General features: G+C 45.9%; 1 protein-coding gene across 2 annotated transcripts in view; it reads right to left on the minus strand.

The window, feature by feature from the left end:
• The window catches only part of PLEKHB2 (pleckstrin homology domain containing B2), a 72,716-nt gene that overhangs the window by 41,724 nt on the left and 9,294 nt on the right, over nucleotides 1-21,698 (minus strand). Inside the window, exon 1 of one of the 2 annotated variants that reach the window (XM_040431018.1) lies at nucleotides 11,165-11,279. The exons of the other annotated variant lie outside the window; for it this stretch is intronic. Coding sequence (XP_040286952.1) covers nucleotides 11,165-11,225 — 61 coding nt within the window. The 5' untranslated portion in view covers nucleotides 11,226-11,279. Of the gene's footprint in view, nucleotides 1-11,164; nucleotides 11,280-21,698 lie in introns of those variants that run through there. 2 annotated transcript variants of the gene reach the window in all.

Here is a 21,698-nt window from a genome sequence, read left to right on the forward strand (position 1 = left end):
CTTAGTCAGCAGAGGGAGCTAGAGAGCCCTAGTTTATATAAGGCCCAGACAGGGAAGCAAAAGTCAGTCTAGTCTAGAGTTCAGAAGTTTCTGGAATCTGAGGAAGCTGGGAGAGAGACAGGGGCAGCTCAAGAAAGCAAGAGGTACTCAAGATAACAGAGGAGGTACTTTATAAAGCTAAAACCAAGGATATAAGCCAGAGCTAGGTTATTGGGCCTTGGAGAAGATTTTCTATGTTCCAGGATCAGTCAGGAATAGAGTGCAAGCTCCTGTACTGCAAGTCCTGTGTGTCACACTCTGAAGTCACCTTGCTTAATCTGTATTGCCTGCATCAACTGTATTGAAAAATCAACTGTATGCCAAGGAACTGCGATTCCATTAATGTCTCTATGAAAACTACTAAAGTTGGAGTTCTGGTTTAACATCACGGTGTTCCTCATTTATTCCTGCTATCAGCAAACGGCGTGCCACCGTTTAATTGGCACTGGCGTCACGAACATTTTCCTACCATCACCTGCCTATGCAGAGAGTCAGCCGTCTCAGGTTAGTGTCTATTGCACTACTACACCCAGAAACACTATTAAACACAACTTGAGTACGCTGCACCTCTCTTTTGGCGTCACGAACAGGATACGCACGCTTTATAGTGCAAGAAGCGTGAACTTTGTGCCTTATACAGTTGCCCTGTGACCAAAGTGACAAATTACCTGTTTATTGAAAGTGGACTTTGTGGACTGAAAAACATACCCAAAGTGTACCTAAAACTTCTAAAAAGCGCTGTGCAGTGTCGCGCTACCAAGAGGAAGAAAATCGCCACATTGGAGTGTGGTTTTGTGGACTTTTTACAATCTTGCTTGCTGTCAGTGAATGGACAGCGTTTTGCTAAAGATGGCCACCGGCCGCCTGGAGTAAAGTTTCCCGCGCTGCTGAGGACCTTTGTGGGCGGATCCCTGCAAAGACACAGAGAATCCCGCCCCTCGTCATCATCGCACCGCCGCGGCCCTGCTTCTCCTACGTCACCGCATACCCAGGACGTCCGGAATCTCTCGAGACTTGGACTGCGCAAACCCGGCGATACCGGTAAGAACTTGTAACCGGAGGGAAGGGGATTGTTCCGGCCCCTTTAGTCGCCAGCGGCCATATCTCAGTAGACTACCATGTCAGAACCGGGAGTGCCTGAGCAGCCGGCCCCGGGAGAGCTTGCGGCACCTAATCATCCTACAGCCCCCAGCATGATGCCCTTTACCATGCCTTACTATTTCGGGGCCCCATGGTTCCCCCGCTACAGAGGAGAGACCCATACCCTAAGGGACTTTACAGAAAAGTTGCTGGCATTATTCAAACTGTACCCCATAAATGCCGACCAGCAAATGGAAATCCTGCTAGCGCAGCTGGAGGGAGCTGCCCGCAGGGAGGTATTATCCTGGCCTGCTACTGAGCGGAGTACTCTAGAACAGATATTCACCCGCCTCAGGGCCACTTTTGAAACTAGGACTGCCTCAGAGATAAAGATGCACTTCTTTGGCAAGAGACAGAAGTCCGGTGAGTCCCTCCGTGACTATGCCCTATCACTTCAGGAGGCTTTAGGGGCTGTAATTCAGATAGATCCCAAAGAGGCTGATAACCAGGACCAGACCATGAGGGAACAATTTATCAACGGGGTGTCTAGTGAACAAATAAGGACCCAATTAAAGATGCTGTCCGCCCAGCACCCTAACAGTACCTTTCTGGACTTTAAAGAACTGGCTATAAAAATTCTGGGGTCCGCAGTATCTCCTGAGTTGAGCACCCCACCTGAGTCATCAGCCTGCAGGCCAAAACCGCTTAGTACTAACCGAGCTGAGGCCGGCCAAGCTGTTCAAGTGTCAACTACCGATACCATTGCCATGCTGACAGAGCAGGTAAATCACCTCACTAAAAGTCTAGAGAAAGTGTGCAGAAAAATAGAGGAATGGGAAAAACCCATAATGACAGAAGAAGAATTCCTGTCACCTCCTAGGCCGTTCCCACCTCCTTACCAAGAGACTCACCCCAGGGATCCTGGGAGGCGTAATAGAGATCGCAAGCGGCCCGTGTGTACATACTGCAAAAAGCTGGGACACACAGAATCCACGTGCTGGCAGTTAAACGGGCAACCCCTGAGGCTGAGGACCAACCCTCGGGAGGTAGAACACTAGGTCCAGAGGATCCAAATTGGATGCCACGTTATGTAGGATCCCATCCTAAAATCAATATAGAGATCAACGGGGTCCCCTTTGAAGCCCTATTAGATACTGGGTCTCAGGTCACTACTATTCAGCTGCCTGCATTTGAAAAGTTCTGGGACACCAACCAGTTGACCCAGCCGCCTGAATCCTGGGTGGAGATTATCGCCAGCAATGGCAAACCAGTAAAGGTTCATGGATACTGGGAACCCACCCTGCAGGTGGGAGAAGTAACCCTGCCTCAACAGGGAGTGATCGTAGTACAGGCCGGCGACAGAGGAGGACATCCTGTCATTCTAGGCACCAATGTCTTCAAAAACTGTTATTCAGAAATACTTGCCGTATTACATCAGACTTTGCCCACTGCTTCCTCTGCATCCAGGAGGGTGATTCAAAAGACTATTACTGTGTTAAGTGCCCAGCAGAGGTTTGCTAATGGGAAAGGAGAAATTTGTACTGCCAAGATCCGTGATAATAAACCTGTGACTTTGCCTCCTAATTCTCAAACTCTTTTATGGTGTCGTGCTGTCCTGGGAGTCCAAGGCCGAGATTATCCAGCCCTGGTGGAACCAATCCAGATGGAGGATTATCCTTATGTGAGAGCTGCCAAGTGCCTGGTGAACGTCTCCCAAGGTAAAGTACCTGTCCGTCTGATTAACCTGAGTAATCATCCTGTTGCGCTTACTAAGCATTGCCGTGTTGCCCAGCTGTCCCAGGTGTTCTTCCAAGACATCATTCGTCTTCCAGTGACAGAAAAGCCGCCAGCTGCAGACAGCGGATGTTCGCCGGTGACCCAGCCACAAGTACCCTGGTGGGAAGAGCTCCATGTGGGGGACGAGACTACCCCCCAACGTCAACAAGAAGGGATCCTACAGCTGGTCAAAGAGTACCACCAGGCATTCAGTAAACATGCTACCGATTATGGGGAGGTGAGTGCCATACAACACACCATACCTACTGGCTCTCATCCTCCTATCAAGGAGAGGTACAGACCCTTACCACCTACCTCATATCAGACTGTAAAAGAAATGATCCAAGAGATGAAAGACTCTAATGTAATCCGGGACAGCCGTAGTCCGTGGGCTGCACCCCTAGTCCTTGTAAAGAAGAAGGACGTTGGTATCCGTTTCTGTGTGGATTATAGGAAAATTAATCAAATAACCCACAAAGATGCATACCCACTGCCCCGCATTGAGGAGTCACTAACTGCTCTGGGCTCCTCTGCCTATTTCTCCACATTGGACTTGACCAGTGGCTACTGGCAAGTACCCATGGCCCCTGCAGATAGGGAAAAGACTGCTTTCACTACTCCCATGGGCCTGTTTGAATTCAATTGTATGCCGTTCGGGCTATGTAATGCCCCAGGAACTTTCCAGAGACTAATGGAACGGTGTTTGGGTCACAAAAACTTCGAAACAGTGCTGCTGTATCTAGATGACGTCATTGTGTACTCAAAAACATATGAAGACCATCTGAAACATTTGGCAGAAGTATTTGAAATCCTTATCAAATATGGCTTGAAGGTAAAGCCATCCAAGTGTCACCTGCTCAAACCTGCAGTAAGATACCTGGGGCATGTAGTAAGCGGAGAGGGAGTGCAACCTGACCCTGATAAGTTAGCAGCTGTCCGTAATTGGCCGGTTCCTACTACCGTCAAAGAGGTGAGGAGTTTCCTTGGTTTTGCCGGCTACTATAGACGTTTTATCCCCCATTTTGCTCAAATAGCTGATCCTATCCAGGAACTCTTGAGGGGGCAACCCAAAAAGAGTCCTAGAACTCCTGTGCCCATTGAGTGGAATGAGGAAAGAGAGATAGCGTTCCAATTGCTAAAGAAGAAACTGACCGAGCCTCCTGTGTTAGGTTATCCAGATTATAGCAAGCCTTTCCATCTTTATACCGATGCTAGCAAGCGAGGCCTGGGAGCTGTGTTAGCCCAAATCCAAGAGGGAAAAGAGAGAGTGATAGCATATGCAAGCCGCTCCCTGAAAGGAGCTGAGAAAAATGACCAGAATTATAGTTCCTTCAAACTAGAGTTCCTGGCATTAGTGTGGGCGGTGACAGAAAAATTCAAGGATTATCTAGCCGCCACCCCGTTCATTGCATTCACTGACAATAACCCTCTGGCACATCTAAATACAGCTAAATTGGGGGCCTTGGAGCAGAGATGGGCCTCTCGCCTTGCCAACTATAATTTCTCTGTAAAGTATCGTGCTGGACGTACTAATGATAATGCTGATGCTTTATCCAGGCTTCCCACAGAGACAGCTCCTGATGATGTGCGAGATGCTTGGGAAGATGTAGAGATGCCGGCTTTCTATAACCAATTTGCTCAACAGGACCAGGCTCGAGCTACCAATGGCAGAGCTGCAGTTCCTTCACCCTCCAGTAGGCCTGATCCTAAAGAAGAAAGGTGGGTGAAACTACAGTCTGAAAGTAGAGTGCTGGGTGAGTTGTTGGACTTCATTACTAGTGGCAGAGCCCCTGAGAGGATTCGGCGTAAGAGTGCAGATCCTGAGCTCATCAAACTGTGGAGACAGCGCCATCAACTCTTCATACAAAAGGGCCTATTGCTACGGAGAAGCCTAGACCCAGTGTCCAACGAAAGAGTACACCAGATTCTCATACCCCGACGAGATGCAGGTATGGTGTTGGAGATGTACCACAATCAATCCGGTCACTTTGGGGTCCAAAAGACTGAGGCTACTATCCGCCAGCGGTTTTACTGGGTGGGCATGAGAGAAGACATGGAGAAGTGGTGTCGGGAGTGTGTAGCCTGTGCCTTAAAACGAAGTGAGCACCATGATCAGAGGGCACCACTGAGACCCATTGTAAGTACCCGTCCTCTTGAACTTGTCGCCATCGACCATGTAAAACTGGAGCCTAGTCGCTCAGGGTATGCTTATGCCATGACTATTATTGACCATTTCACAAAGTTTGTTGTAGCAGTGCCTGTGAGAGACCAGACAGCCAAGACTACAGCCGAAATGTTCTGGAAACACTTCCTCCTGCCCTATGGATGTCCAGAAAAGATCCTCACCGATCAAGGACCTGCTTTTGAGTCCCATCTGTTCCATGAACTGTGCTGCTTACACAACTGTAAGAAGATCCGGACAACGGCCTACCATCCTCAAGGTAACGGATTATGTGAAAAAATGAATCAGACCTTGATAGAGATGCTGAGGGCCGTACCTCCTGAAAACAGGGGAGATTGGCCTAATCTGTTGCCACAGCTCATGTTCACGTACAATCATACCATCCATTGTTCCACCGGGTATACCCCCTTTTATTTGATGTTTGGGCGCCAAGGGACATTGCCTGCTGATCATTCATTGGACATACACGTACCTGATTGCATTAACCCATTACCTAACACCGACTGGGTTGCTGAACATCAAAGGCGATTGAATACAGCCAAAGCCATTGTTCAGGAGCGTATGGACTATGCTAGGGACCGACAGCAGAGAGACTATGATCAAGCAGCCCATGCAGAACCCTTGACAATAGGGGCCGTGGTATGGTTAAAGAATAACCGCCGTACCAGTAAATTGGACAGTAAGTGGGAGCGAAGTCCCTATGTTGTTACTGCAATCCCAAATGTTGGAACTCACACTTATGAGATCACCCGGGAAGATAAGGGATCCCAAATTGTACACCGAAACCGGTTGAAGCTCTGCCTGACACCAGAACCTAGTGCCGAGAGTTCTGGATCTGAATATCCTGTGTCAGAGTCAGCAATACAGCCCGAGGATCCTATGCAGGCTGTTAGTAATCTGAAGTATGACGCTGATCCCATGCATTGGCTTCTGACACCTTGGTTGAACTTGCTGGTGCCTGCTCTGGCACCTACTGTAGCTTCACCTCCGGAAGAGCTGGTTCAAGATGCCCCGGATCCAGTTCCCCCTCTAGTGGATCTAATTGTTCCAGTTGTTCCAGTTGTTCCTGACCAAGATCTCTCTGATGGAGACCCTCCTGTTGCTCCTCTCTCTTCTACCTCGTTGCTAAGGGAAGAGGAGACCCCTGTTTTGAGAAGGTCTACCCGGATGACCAGGGGACGCCCGCCAGTCCGTTTAGGAGACTTTGACTATTCTGGTGGTGTCTCCTCCCAAACAGTTGCTACTGGCAATACCTTACTTGACATTTGTGCGCAAGAATGGACTCCTCCACGTGAGCCCTTGCCTGTGATACACCCACAGGACACTCCTGGGTAGTTCCGTTTTTATACTGTTTTATCTATTTTGCTGTTCTATTATGGACTTATTCATTGTCATGGACTATCCTGGTTATTAATGTCACGCTGTGCCAGGTCAGCGCCCCAGTTCCATTCACTATCCTGAGAGAAGAGAACAACGCCCCTTGTCACTACCCTTCACCTTTGCCAATTGGACCTGATGTGAATGTAAATGCAGATGAATTACATGTATGTATGCCTGCATGTCTCTATTTTCTGTTTCAGGTAGAGATTCCAGTTGGGCGAGCCCTGATGGAGTACGAGGTCGTACTCAGCTTAAAGCAGTGGGGTATGTAGTGTACGGGGACTGTAATGCCCATCACTACAAAAGTGTCACTTGGTGTGCTGTCGTCCCTCCTTATTTATGGGAAAGTTGGTATATGTCATCTTTATAAAATGTCATGTAATGCTATGTTATGTATTTCCCTGTTACTGTGACACTTGCATGTACAGGCCTGCTAGGGGTGTCATTCCAGCTCTTAGTCAGCAGAGGGAGCTAGAGAGCCCTAGTTTATATAAGGCCCAGACAGGGAAGCAAAAGTCAGTCTAGTCTAGAGTTCAGAAGTTTCTGGAATCTGAGGAAGCTGGGAGAGAGACAGGGGCAGCTCTAGAAAGCAAGAGGTACTCAAGATAACAGAGGAGGTACTTTATAAAGCTAAAACCAAGGATATAAGCCAGAGCTAGGTTATTGGGCCTTGGAGAAGATTTTCTATGTTCCAGGATCAGTCAGGAATAGAGTGCAAGCTCCTGTACTGCAAGTCCTGTGTGTCACACTCTGAAGTCACCTTGCTTAATCTGTATTGCCTGCATCAACTGTATTGAAAAATCAACTGTATGCCAAGGAACTGCAATTCCATTAATGTCTCTATGAAAACTACTAAAGTTGGAGTTCTGGTTTAACATCACAGTGTTCCTCATTTATTCCTGCTATCAGCAAACGGCGTGCCACCGTTTAATTGGCACTGGCGTCACGAACATTTTCCTACCATCACCTGCCTATGCAGAGAGTCAGCCGTCTCAGGTTAGTGTCTATTGCACTACTACACCCAGAAACACTATTAAACACAACTTGAGTATGCTGCAACAAGACCTGTGAAGAATTCCTGTGATATTTGGCACCAAGATGTTATCAGCAGATCCTTTAAGCCAGGTGTGCACATCCCTTTCTGGACCGAGAGCCTTAATATGAGGAATCAGATGATTCTATACCATTAGTACTTGCCTGTCCCTGCTCCTAAGGAGGAACTTTATTTCTTCAGTTCCGTCTCACCCAGCCAACCAGTACCCTGCTCTGTAATCATTTGGAAAAAACCCACCAAACAGCTGTGTGCAGATGGGGCAGCTGCCCAAAATAGGTGGCCCTAGAGAGACAGCTTCCTTCCTCCAAGGAGGAGAGCTACTTTCCAGTCCTCTCTCCCTGGTCATGAAAGCCACATGTGAGCAAGAAGAAACAAAGATTGTCTGCCCATAGAAAAAATGAGGATCGTGGAACTACTGACATTGTCAACCATCAATTCATCCAGATCTTCTAATTCAGAGTACTGTAATAAATAAACTGTTGATTGATTGGTGAACACTGCATCAAAAAGTCTTCCATAGCACTGCTGATACTTTATTTAATCCTGAATTAGAAAATGCAACATGCAGTGAGAGACCTGATCATGCGTTTGGAAAAAAACTTTTCTTACTCATTGGAATAATAGGTCATCTGCGCCTGCAGCCATACAACAGTAATTAAGACCAGTGGCATGCTGTACCATCATCTCTCATTGTATGGAAACACACTGAATGTAAAAGCATACACTGACACAAGGCGAATGGTGGATTATCATATGGGCATTTTGGGTGGCTGCCCATGGCCTAAGGCTCCTTGGGGGCCCATGGATGTCCAAAGTGCCTGTCACGAGAAGGGGGTGGTGGGGAAGGTGCAAACTGACTCCACCCACACCTCTGTCCCTGCCTACTTGCACTTACCTGTCCTAGGCAACGGAGCGCAACGACCCCTAACCTGAGTAAGCGCGGGAGAGACAAACAAAACTGACAAACACAGAGAGGTCAAACTAGCAAGGTCAAAACCAGGAGGTCAAGGCGGTACCAGGGAACAAGCAGGAGCAGCGTCAATGTACAAACCGGGAGTCAATACCAGGAGAAGCAAATAAGACACAGGGAGCGGCCGAGGACACGTCAAAGTCAAGCAGAAGTCAAATACCAAGAGAAGCGACAGAACAAGAGGAGCAAGCAAGGGACGAAGTAAAAAACAAGCAGAAATACAAATACTAAGTAGCGATGTCACAGGGCATAGACACAAGGTATAGGACCTTAATCACAGGCAACCTGCGGCCAGCCAAAAAGTCCCAGAAACCTTGTTTTCGCCTCAAATCCTTTGTCACCTTCCCTAATCCCCCACCCCCAGAAGCCTTTACAGATAGGGCCTCCACCCAGCCGTCATTTCACATGACCACACACCCCTGCTGCCTTCTTTCCCTTCCTCTTTCCACAATGCCTTTGTCTCCCTCTGTTGCCTTCTGTCCACCTAACAGAGCCCTGATACTTTGTGTCCCTCCCTGCACCATAGCTCTTGCACATTGCACATGTCACTGGCCACTTACTGTCTCCCTGCCACCATGCACAGAGCTCTTGCCATCTACTTACTGTGTTTCTCCCTCCTGCATCTCCCCAGATACCCTGCTACTTGTCTACTCCTGCTTTCCATACCGAGCCCCAGTCACCTGCCCCCCAAACCCTCTCATCACTTGCAACCCTTGACCTTTTTTGACCCCCTGTCTATTCTTCTCCCACAAAGCCAATATCACCTTTTGTCTCTCGCAGCCTTTCCTTCCTCACAGTGTCCCTGGCAAATTGTGACTCCCTACTGACAAGTCCTATACTGTGCCTTTTTTAACCAGCTGTTGTCGAATGGAATCCAATAGTTATTGGCTGATGACATGATCATTCAACTGACAGCTATCTCTCACTGCTCATCCATACACACATCGAGGTGAGCATGGGCAGCGACCAGACCACAGGGGCATATGTGTGAGTGGGTGGCTGGATAGGTGTAGTAGTAGTAGTTGTATTCATGGTTCTGAAGCTCCCTGGGCTGGCTTGCAGTGATGGGAAGGGCACACCTTTTCTTTCCTTCAGGGCATGCGTTGCTTGGGGGGCTCTCCTGCCTATGGATGGTTGAGGTGCCCTTGGTGGTTATGGTTTCAGAGGTGCAAGGTAGATTCCTGGTTGATATGAAGCCAACACTTTGAGGTGCAGGTAGCAATGACTTCACTGTACTTTACTGCTGCAGTCAGTGGACAAGTCACACAGGCACGGTGTCCATCAAATGCAGTTTCCACAGTTAGTATTTGCAATTCCCAAGACTTTGTATGAGAGATGGTGGGATGAGTAACTTTCTTACAATCTTTACACTCCTTCCAAACTGACCAAGGGGTGCAAGTGACATTAGCTCTGAATTATCCACAATGGAATACAGTCTATGAACAGAGGCACCTTCCTGTCCTTTGGCTATGTTGGGAGACCAGAAGCTTGCTCCCACCACATGCAGAGATGTCTGTAACCCCAGTGTAGGCCGATACCTTCTCTGGCAAATGCTCTGCAATCCTCCTTATGGTCACTTTTGGGTCAGACTAGACATGCTAACCTTCACTCCCCACACACATCAATAAACCTTGGATGCATAGGGCATGAAGTCTTCATCTCAAATTTTTTGCTTTGACCACAAATGAACGTCTACATTGTGCATGGTACTCAGTCTTAATTGGGTCTGTACAGAACCTATGCGGCATTTCTAGTACATTTCACACCATAGCTGAACTGCATCCTCATGAAGGTTGGTTTTCTCAAAAAGCAACATATGCCCATTAAGAATATGAAATGAATGATAATAGCAGAGCTTTGGAAAACATAAAAGACCTTAGAGGTTTAAGATGTCTACTGGGGTGACTGTTGCTACCTATGACATAGCTCTTACTGCTAGGCAGTAGAGAACCAACATACATATAATGAGGATCTGCACTGCAATACGACTTAGCACAACACAACTACCCTGAGGAACAACTAATTTGGCAGAATATATATTACGGCCTCAGGACTCTTTCTTTAAATATCAAACAGTAGCTTTTTTAGGCTTAGTTACACATGGTTATTACTATTTTTTGCAGCCCTATGGTCCTTGATGTATGTATGCCTGAAGGCATGAAGTTATATAAAACTTGTATCAGATCCCTGGCCAGTGGTAAGAATTTTCTGACTGCACCCCATAAATTGGGTGTAAAATTGACTGCATCGATTATCTTTTTGATGGCCCATCTAGAATTAGGACAGCAGTTCCAGTGTTAAAATAATTGTGTGAAAATCTTGCAGCAACGCCTTATCCACCGAAAGCTACCTATTTGACTGATATCACTGGTCCCATCATCAGTTACTAAATTCATTAATATAATTATTTATCATCATGTAACAACCGGAAGTTTTTGTGCCCAAAATTAATCTGTAACAAACCCCCCATTTATGATGTGCCATATATAATACTGGCGTCCTCTTATTTATCATATAGGCAGGGGTTCTCCCTAAGGCACCAGGGCCCAGGTATGACTGTTACCTCTGCACCCCCTATAGTTATGCCCCCGATTACAACTGTACAGCCCGCATCTACGTTATCTATTGATCATAACATGTAAAATGTCCGAAGAGGGTGCAGACAGTACTGCAGACCACATACCCCTTTTCTGTTTCTGGCTCAGCGCAAAATCAATGTCTTCTGGTGCTGGTTTGCTGCTCATCTTGAAAATTCTTTGTGGCAATGTATTGGAGAAAGCTGAAATATGACTGCAGGAATGAACGTCTGCTAGAAAATAACCAAATGCCAGGGAGATATTTCTGTTGTTGGGCTGGGTGTTTACATGATATAGTTGGCACCCATGGGGAATGCAGCTCCATGGGCAATTCTCATCAGTCACCACTGCATGGTTATGTAACTCAACGACTTAGAGATAGTCAAAGACATAGTCTTAGCATAGAAAGAAACTGTTGTATCAACTTGGATTTACGTATCACTGTAGTACCGCTTGTGACATTTGAAACATTACTGCAATAGGTGCGCCCACTGTACCAGTCCTCTAAACTGAGTTGGGCAAACTGGGTTTCCGTACCTGTGTACAGGTCCTTGATAAGTCAGCATTGCGGTTATGTCCTCCTATGGCAGGGATCAGCAACTGTGAAACTACAACCCCCAGCATGCAAACAGGCTCAGCTGTTCTTATAACTCCTATAAAAATGAATGGAGCATTCTGGGAGTTGTAGTTACAGAACACCTGGAGTGCCGGAGGTTGCTGATCCCTGTCCTATAGCTATGCTGAATCACTGAGTGCCCCCTAAGGGGGAATTCGCTAAGGCCTTATATTCACATAGTCAGTGTTTGATCAAGAAGATAGCAGTCGGCACTCCGTCTAAGGCTACTTTCACACCTGCGTTTAGGTCGGATCCGTCTGGTATGTGCCCAGACGGATCCGCACCTATAATGCAAACGCTTAGATCCGTTCAGAACGGATCCGTTTGCATTACCATGAACAAAAAAAAATATATATTTTTTTATTTATTTTTTTGTTCATGATAATGCAAACGGATCCGTTTTGACTTTACATTGAAAGTCAATGGGAGACGGATCCGTTTGAAAATTGAGCCATACTGTGTCAACTTCAAACGGATCCGTCCCCATTGACTTACATTGTAAGTCTGGACGGATCCGTTTGCCTCCGCACGGCCAGGCGGACACCCGAACGCTGCAAGCTGCTTTCAGGTGTCCGCCTGCTGAGCGGAGCGGAGGACAAACGGTGCCAGACTGATGCATTCTGAGCGGATCCGCATCCACTCAGAATGCATTAGGGCTGGATGGATGCATTCGGGGCCGCTTGTGAGAGCCTTCAAACGGAACTCACAAGCGGAGCCCTGAACGCTAGTGTGAAAGTAGCCTTAGAATGGCGTGGTGCATGTGTCCAATGTAATCTTAAAGGAAGGACCGGCGCTCACTGAATGGAATAGCTGATTCTTTTATTGTCACAAACACATGTTTGAAGAAGGCTCGTGCCTGAGCTGAAACGCGTCACATTTATCTGTACTTATGTGACAATAAAAGAATAAGCTATTCCATTCAGTGAGTGCCGGTCCTTCCTTTAAGATAGTCAGCGTTTGGTCAGTGGTGATTGTGAGCCAAAACCAGGATTGGAGGCTCCACAGAGATAAGGTATAAGGGAAAGATCTGCACCTGTTTTGTGTTTAGACCTGCACCTGGTAAGGTATAAGGGAAAGATCTGCCCCGGTTCTGTGTTTAGAGCCGCACCTGGTTTTGGCTCAAAATCACTGATGTGTGAATGAGGTCTAACCCTGCAAAACTATTCAATCAATTCAGTGAGGAGGACGAAGCTATCTAAAGAACTTAGAACTGCAGAAAGGACTGGGTAGCGGCCAGATTTAGTGCCCACTGGTTTAATTGTTCATGGATGACTCTGAACTGTTCATTTTATATGGCCAATAGATTTTCATGACTAAAGTTACTCTATTTCTACATAAAGTGCCCATCTGGTTCCTATCTGCAAAGTGTTAAATGCTTCGTACACAATTTATTATTGCTTTTTGTGCTAAAGAACAGTGAAAAGAGGTGTTCCCACCATGGCCATTTATGAATTCAGACTGGGGTCATGCGCAGTACACCGCCAAAATGATTTCACAAGGTATCCCTACTCCTTCCGACGTATTATGCCCCTTTTGCATACATCTCTCCTTTTGCCAGGAGGTTTGCTAACTCTTTCAGGAGTCTGGGAAGTCATCCCTTTTCCAGGGGAAGAGTTGGCAAATATGGATTGACAGGGCCGGATTAAAGGGAGGGCACCTGGCGCTCGTGCCCCGGGGCATCCACCATTACCATGAAAGTAGGTGGCTCCACCAGCTCTGCAGGTTCAGAAGGGGCATCAGTCAGAACCTGCAGATCTGGATGTCACAGTGGAGGCTGAAGTACGAATCAAATAGCTGCGTTACATGCAGTCCGCTCACTCCTGGCACTGTATGGGGCGCTGATGGGGTACATCACAGCCTCAGAGAACTGTCATGATCTCTCCTGTTATTGAGAGATAATTACTGTGGCCGGTATCCTGCCTTTTAGCAACCGTCGTCTGGGTATGCATTTCTTTACCAGCTATTTGCAGGAAAAAATCCTGTAGTTTCCCATTTCTTAGTGGCTTTTCTTTAATGCTTTCTATTGCCATACTACAACTTTTAATAGCAGAGATAGCTTGTGGTAATATTAGAGAATTTTTCTGAAGACTAAGGCCTCTTTCACACTACAGTATGTCGATTTCAATGTTTTGCGTTCCGTTTTTCACAGATCCGTTGTTCCGTTTTTTTGTTTCCGTTGTGTTTCCGTTTTGGTTCCGTTTTTCCGTTCCGTTTTTCCGTATGGCATATACAGTATACAGTAATTACATAGAGAAAATTGGGCTGGGCATAACATTTTCAATATGGAACGGAAACGGAAGACATACGGATGCATTTCCGTATGCATTCCGTTTTTTTTTTGCGGACCCATTGACTTTAATGGAGCCACGGAAAGTGATTTGCGGCCAAATATAGGACATGTTCTATCTTTCAACGGAACGGAAAAACGAAATACGGAAACGGAATGCATACGGAGTACATTCCGTATTTTTTGCGGAACCATTGAAATGAATGGTTCCGTATACGGAACGCAAAAAACGGCCCGCACAACGAAAAAAAAAAAAAAACGCTAGTGTGAAAGAGGCCTAAGACTTAACTTTGAAATTTCTCCAAAGAGGTCATGGAGAAAGTGACAGAATCCAACAAACACTATGGGCCAGATTTATCATTACTCTGACAGCTCACTCCACTTTCACATATGGCTAAAGTCAGTTTTAGCCAAGTCACATTTCTGATCGGCCCTTTAAGACTGTAATAAATGTGGTTTGACGGTAGCAGTTTATCCGTCAGTAAGCAGCTTTACAAAAGTCGCACGTCTTTACGAAAAAGTCGCACGTTTTTACGAAAAAGTCGCATGTTCTATTAAAAAGTCTCATAAGATAAGCATGGTCCTCACTGGAGTGAAATTGCGCATTTTTTTGCGACTTTTTAAATAGTCCCAATAGTAAATCTGTCTAGAAATACATTTACATAAGAAAACACGCCCACTTTCAGAAAACTGGCGAGCATAGTGCAGAGCAGAAAAAAGTTGCAAATTTGTGCGCAGTTTTAGCGTTTGTGCATTTTTTTGCAACTTTTTCACTCCATTATTCTGACCTGAGCTAATGATAAATCTGGCCCTATGTTCTCCATTTGCTGTACAATGTGCTTAGCTCTTCCAGATATATCACTGTTTTTGGACGAGGCAGCAAGGTGTTCCATGTGATGATGTCCTGTTTCATGATCCCAGGAGAGGAAGACTGAGAGTGCACGAAAAATATGAGGAAGCCAGTGCTGGGTGTTCATTGCCGCAGGACAGAGGATTTTACAGCCTAAGGGTCCATTCACACGTCCGTAAGTGTTCTGTGGATCCGCAAAACACGGACACTGACAATGTGCATTCCGCAATTTGCACTATAATGTGCATTCCGCCGGCACTATAATAGAAAATGCCTAATCTTCTCCGCTATTGCGGATAATAATAGGACATGTTCTATTTTTTTGCGGAAATGGAAGTACGGATGCGGAAGTGCGGATCTGTAGTGTACGGGGACTGTAATGCCCGTCACTACAGAAGGGTCACTTGTGTGCTGTCGTCCCCCTTATTTATGGGGAAGTTGGTATAAGTCGTCTTTATAAAATTTAATGTAATGTAATGCTATGTATTTCCCTGTTGCTGTAAAATGTGCATGTACAGGCCTGCTAGGGGTGTCATGTCAGCTCTTAGTCACTAGAGAGAGCTAGGGAGCCCTAGTTTATATAAGGCCCAGTCAGGGAAAGGAAGGTCAGTCTAAAGTTGTGGTTGGAGTCTGAAGTCTGTAGTCTAGTCTAACCAGAGATTAGACAATGTCAGAGTCAAGTCCAGGCCTGAAGCCTGTGGACCAGGAGAGGGTAATGCAGTCCCTGTAACCGGGTTCCAGATCCAAGGAAAAGGTTCCCCTCCTGAATATATATATGCAGAAGCAGGAACACCACAGCTAATCAGCCTGAGGACACTGAGAGAGTTCAGAAGTTTCCAGAGTCTGTGCTGAGAGAGACAGAGGCAAGCTCAGAGAAGCAAGAGGTACTCAAGACAACAGAGGAGGTACTTGATAGAGATAAAACCAAGGATATACGCCAGAGCTAGGGCATTGGACCTTGGAGAAGAGTTTCTATGTTCCAGGATCAGTCAGGAATAGAGTGCAAGCTGCCTGTACTGCAAGTCCTGTGTTTAACACTCTAAAGTCACCTTGCTATATATATATATATATTGCCTGCATCAACTGTATTGAAAATCAACTGTCTTCAAAGGAACTGCGCTTCCGTCAATGTCCCTAAATGATGACTACTAAAGTTTGAATTCTGTTTTAACATCACGTGGTTCCTCAGTTATTCCTGCTATCAGCAAACGGCGTGCCACCGTTTAATTGGCACTGGCGTCACGAACATTTCTCATCATCACCTGCCCTTGCAGAGAGTCAGCCGTCTCAGGTTAGTGTCTATTGCACTACAACACCCAGGAACATTTCTAAACCTAACTTGAGTACGCTGCAGATCCGCAAATGCGGATGCGGACAGCACATTCCGGCCCCATTGAAAATGAATGGGTCTGCACCAGTTTCGCAAAATTGCGTAACGTATGCGGACCCGATTTGCGGACGTGTGAATGGACCCTAACTCAGTGCCAATTGCTCTCAACTCCCTTTTACTTTTGTAACTTAAATGATAAGTCTTCCAAACAAGATGCAACAGGTCATATACATGTTGAACCATAGGAAGACACTTTTGTGTGCTCAACATGGCCAGTTCCAGCCTGTGCGGTAAGCAGTGAAATGAGAGTATATACTTTCCTATATCTTGTCTTATCAGTGCACCTACACCACCTGTCGCAACCATATTAACCTAGCTCCATCTGCACCAAAAGCACTAGTAAGTATATCTGTTATGTGAGTAAGGCTACTTTCACACCTGCGTTGGGTGCGGATCCGTCTGGTATCTGCACAGACGGATCCGCACCTATAATGCAAACGCTTGTATCCGTTCAGAACGGATCCGTTTGCATTATTATTATTTTTTTAAGATCCGTCCTGACTTACATTGAAAGTCAATGGGGGACGCATCCGTGTTCAACTGCACCATATTGTGTCAGTGAAAACAGATCCGTCCCCATTGACTTACATTGTAAGTCAGGACGGATCCGTTTGGCTCCACATCCAGAGCGGAATGGAGGCGGAACGGAGCCAAACTGATGCATTCTGAACGGATCCTTATCCATTCAGAATGCATTGGGGCAGAACTGATCCGTTTTAAACCGTTTGTGAGATCCCTGAAACGGATCTCACAAACGGAATTCAAAACGCCAGTGTGAAAGTAGCCTAATCCCTGCACATGACAAGGCTGAAGCTCAGCTAATCCAACAAGACTGTTTACTGGTATACCAGACAAAATGTACCTTAAAGGGGTTGTCCGGGTTCAGAGCTCAACCCGGACATACCTCCATTTTCACCCAGGCAGCCCCCCTGACTAGAGCATCGGAGCAGTTCATACTCCGATGCTCTCCTTTGCCCTGCGCTAAATTGCGCAGGGCAAAGGCATTTTCAGGAGTTCCGGTGACAAACCGGGCTCTCCATGGGGCTGTCAGGAAACCAGGTGACGTCACCGGTACTGATGGGTGGGCTTCTGAGGATCTGGGCAGTCTCCTCTCTTTCTAGGACCGGAAAATGCAAAAGAAAATGCAAAAGATTTAGTATAACTTGTAATTTATACATTTATAGCTCTGCTCTTTCTGAGCTTAGTTACCCAATATAAATTTAACTGAATAAATGACAAGTTTTACTGAATCTTTCCCATAAAACTATATATCAATTTGCTCAGCTCCTTCTGTTCTATAACATGCTGCCTGTAGACTGCATTTCATGGTGACAGGTTCTCTTTAAATCCATGTCTCTGTGTGGGCTTCAAGTATTCATGCCAAAAAACTAACAATGACAGAAAGGAGGGCATGTGACCCCCCCTCCACCCCCATTTACTATTCGCTGATAAGGACAATGGAACTCCCTTTGTTCTCTTTCTGAATGCACTTCAGCACAGTAATAAACACTTTCATATCTGTGCAGGATAGAAGAGAAGATGTAAAGCTGGCCATATACATCACATAAAAGTTGTCCGTGCTTGTTGATTAGTTAAAGAGGACCGGTCACCTCTCCTGACAGGTCTGTTTTAGTAGGTACTTGCATTTCCCATGTAATAACAATTCTGGAGCATCTATTCTTATAGCTCAAGGATGTGCCATTCTTTTATTATTCCTGCTTGAAGGTATGAATGAATTACTGGCACTTTAAAGTCAAAGTCCAGCTGGGAGTTACCGGTTGGGGGGGTGTCTCTACATAGTCTGATACTATCCAGTCAGTGCTGCACTTTCATTTAACTGATAATCTATCCTCTGGATAGATCATCAGCTTATGATCGGCGGGGGTCCGACACCCGGGACCCCCGCCGATCAGCTGTTTGAGAAGGCAGCGGCACTCCAGCAGCGCCGCGGCCTTCTCACTGTTTACCTCCGGACGGCCGGCCCACTGACGTCACGACTAGTATCAACTAGCAAGGGCGCGGCTAAGCTCCATTCAAGTTAACAGAGCTTAGCCGCGCCCACACTAGTTGATACTAGTCGTGACGTCAGTGGGCCGGCCGTCCGGAGGTAAACAGTGAGAAGGCCGCGGCGCTGCTGGAGCGCCGCTGCCTTCTCAAACAGCTGATCGGCGGGGGTCCCGGGTGTCGGACCCCCGCCGATCATAAGCTGATGATCTATCCAGACGATAGATCATCAGTTAAATGAAAGTGCAGAACCCCTTTAAGTCTAGAGGGCTCTGGCTACTGTACATTATGCCACCCCACACCATAATCCTGGGATTAAGACCAATGTGACGTTCCTTTGTTGCCCACGTGGTCTCCAGACCAATTTCCAGCTATCATTGCATCCGAGACAAAAGTGGGACTCATCGCTGAACAAGATAGACCTCCATTCCAGCCTCCACTGCCATCTTGATATGCATCATGATTGCCTTTGAGAGTGGTGAGGTCAATGGAATACCTGCAGTACATACTAAATGGTAAAACACTGTGTAACAGACTTAGGAATTTTAATAAACAGCAAACTAAGCTGTAGAAACCAGTGTCAGGCAGCTGCTGCCAAGGCCAATAAGATAATGGGTTGCATCAAAAGAGTCACAGATGCCCGTGATAAGAACATAGTCCTGCCACTTTACAAATCACTAGTCAGACCACACATGGAGTACTGTGTACAGTTCTGGGCTCCTGTAAACAAGGCAGACATAGCAGAGCTTGAGAGGGTTCAGAGGAGGGCAACTAAAGTAATAACTGGAATGGGGGGACTACAGTACCCTGAAAGATTATCAAAATGAGGGTTATTCACTTTAGAAAAAAAGACAACTGATGGGAGATCTAATAACTATGTATAAATATATCAGGGGTCAGTACAGAGATCTCTCCCATCATCTATTTATCCCCAGGACTGTGACTGTGACGAGGGGACATCCTCTGCGTCTGGAGGAAAGAAGGTTTGTACACAAACATAGAAGAGGATTCTTTACGGTAAGAGCAGTGAGACTATGGAACTCTCTGCCTGAGGAGGTGGTGATGGTGAGTACAATAAAGGAATTCAAGAGGGGCCTGGATGTGTTTCTGGAGTGTAATAATATTACAGGCTATAGCTACTATAGCTTCAATCCTTCACCATCTTCGAGATCTCTGCTTGATGTTGGTTATTGGAAACATTCTTTACATCCAAAGTTTGAACACTTGTCCTGATTATGTCCTGCTTCTTATACAAACACGCTGTGCACTGTTGTCAATGGACCATAATTTGGGTGGGTGTTCAGCCTCTGAAAGTAAACAAGAGTCTTTACATACACTGAGTGCAAAAAGAGATCTTGAAAATAACGAAGAAGCTGCATATGTTAACATGATACAGTAAATAAACTTTACTAAGGGCTTATTCACATCTGCGTTGGAGGCTCTGTTCGTGGCCTTCCTTGCAGATTCCGCCAAATACTTTTTTGTCGGTAAAGAAACAGCTTCCCAACCGGAAACTGAACGGACTCTGTGCAGTCAGTGGAGTCTGTGCAGCTCTGTTTGTCTCAGTTACAGTGAGGAACAGAAGTATTTGAACACCCTGCGATTTTGCAAGTTCTCCCACTTAGAAATCATGGAGGGGTCTGAAATTCACATTGTAGGTGCATTCCCACTCTGAGAGACAAAATAAAAAAAGAAATTCAGGAAATCACATTGTATGATTTTTAAAGAATGTATTTGTCTTGCACTGCTTAACATAAGTATTTGAACACCTGAGAAACAGCAAGAATTCTGGCTCTCAAAGACGTGTTACCGTGCCTTTAAAAAGTCCATCTCTACTCCACTCATTAATCTAACTTAGTAGCACCTGTCTGAGCTCTTTAAAGTCCCCTGTCCAGCCCACAGTCAGTCAGATGCCAACTACTACCATGGGCAAGACCAAAAAGCTGTCAAAAGATACCAGAGACAAAATTGTGGACCGCCACAAGGCTGGAAAGGGCTAGGGGCAATTGCCAAGCAGCTTGGTGACAAATAGATCAACTAGAGGGCTCTGGCTACTGTACATTATGCCACCCCACACCATAATCCTGGGATTAAGACCAATGTGACGTTCCTTTGTTGCCCACGTGGTCTCCAGACCAATTTCCAGCTATCATTGCATCCGAGACAAAAGTGGGACTCATCGCTGAACAAGATAGACCTCCATTCCAGCCTCCACTGCCATCTTGATATGCATCATGATTGCCTTTGAGAGTGGTGAGGTCAATGGAATACCTGCAGTACATACTAAATGGTAAAACACTGTGTAACAGACTTAGGAATTTTAATAAACAGCAAACTAAGCTGTAGAAACCAGTGTCAGGCAGCTGCTGCCAAGGCCAATAAGATAATGGGTTGCATCAAAAGAGTCACAGATGCCCGTGATAAGAACATAGTCCTGCCACTTTACAAATCACTAGTCAGACCACACATGGAGTACTGTGTACAGTTCTGGGCTCCTGTAAACAAGGCAGACATAGCAGAGCTTGAGAGGGTTCAGAGGAGGGCAACTAAAGTAATAACTGGAATGGGGGGACTACAGTACCCTGAAAGATTATCAAAATGAGGGTTATTCACTTTAGAAAAAAAGACAACTGATGGGAGATCTAATAACTATGTATAAATATATCAGGGGTCAGTACAGAGATCTCTCCCATCATCTATTTATCCCCAGGACTGTGACTGTGACGAGGGGACATCCTCTGCGTCTGGAGGAAAGAAGGTTTGTACACAAACATAGAAGAGGATTCTTTACGGTAAGAGCAGTGAGACTATGGAACTCTCTGCCTGAGGAGGTGGTGATGGTGAGTACAATAAAGGAATTCAAGAGGGGCCTGGATGTGTTTCTGGAGTGTAATAATATTACAGGCTATAGCTACTATAGCTTCAATCCTTCACCATCTTCGAGATCTCTGCTTGATGTTGGTTATTGGAAACATTCTTTACATCCAAAGTTTGAACACTTGTCCTGATTATGTCCTGCTTCTTATACAAACACGCTGTGCACTGTTGTCAATGGACCATAATTTGGGTGGGTGTTCAGCCTCTGAAAGTAAACAAGAGTCTTTACATACACTGAGTGCAAAAAGAGATCTTGAAAATAACGAAGAAGCTGCATATGTTAACATGATACAGTAAATAAACTTTACTAAGGGCTTATTCACATCTGCGTTGGAGGCTCTGTTCGTGGCCTTCCTTGCAGATTCCGCCAAATACTTTTTTGTCGGTAAAGAAACAGCTTCCCAACCGGAAACTGAACGGACTCTGTGCAGTCAGTGGAGTCTGTGCAGCTCTGTTTGTCTCAGTTACAGTGAGGAACAGAAGTATTTGAACACCCTGCGATTTTGCAAGTTCTCCCACTTAGAAATCATGGAGGGGTCTGAAATTCACATTGTAGGTGCATTCCCACTCTGAGAGACAAAATAAAAAAAGAAATTCAGGAAATCACATTGTATGAT

The sequence above is a fragment of the Bufo bufo genome, chromosome 4 (assembly GCF_905171765.1).
Source record: "Bufo bufo chromosome 4, aBufBuf1.1, whole genome shotgun sequence".
NCBI lineage: Eukaryota > Metazoa > Chordata > Amphibia > Anura > Bufonidae > Bufo > Bufo bufo.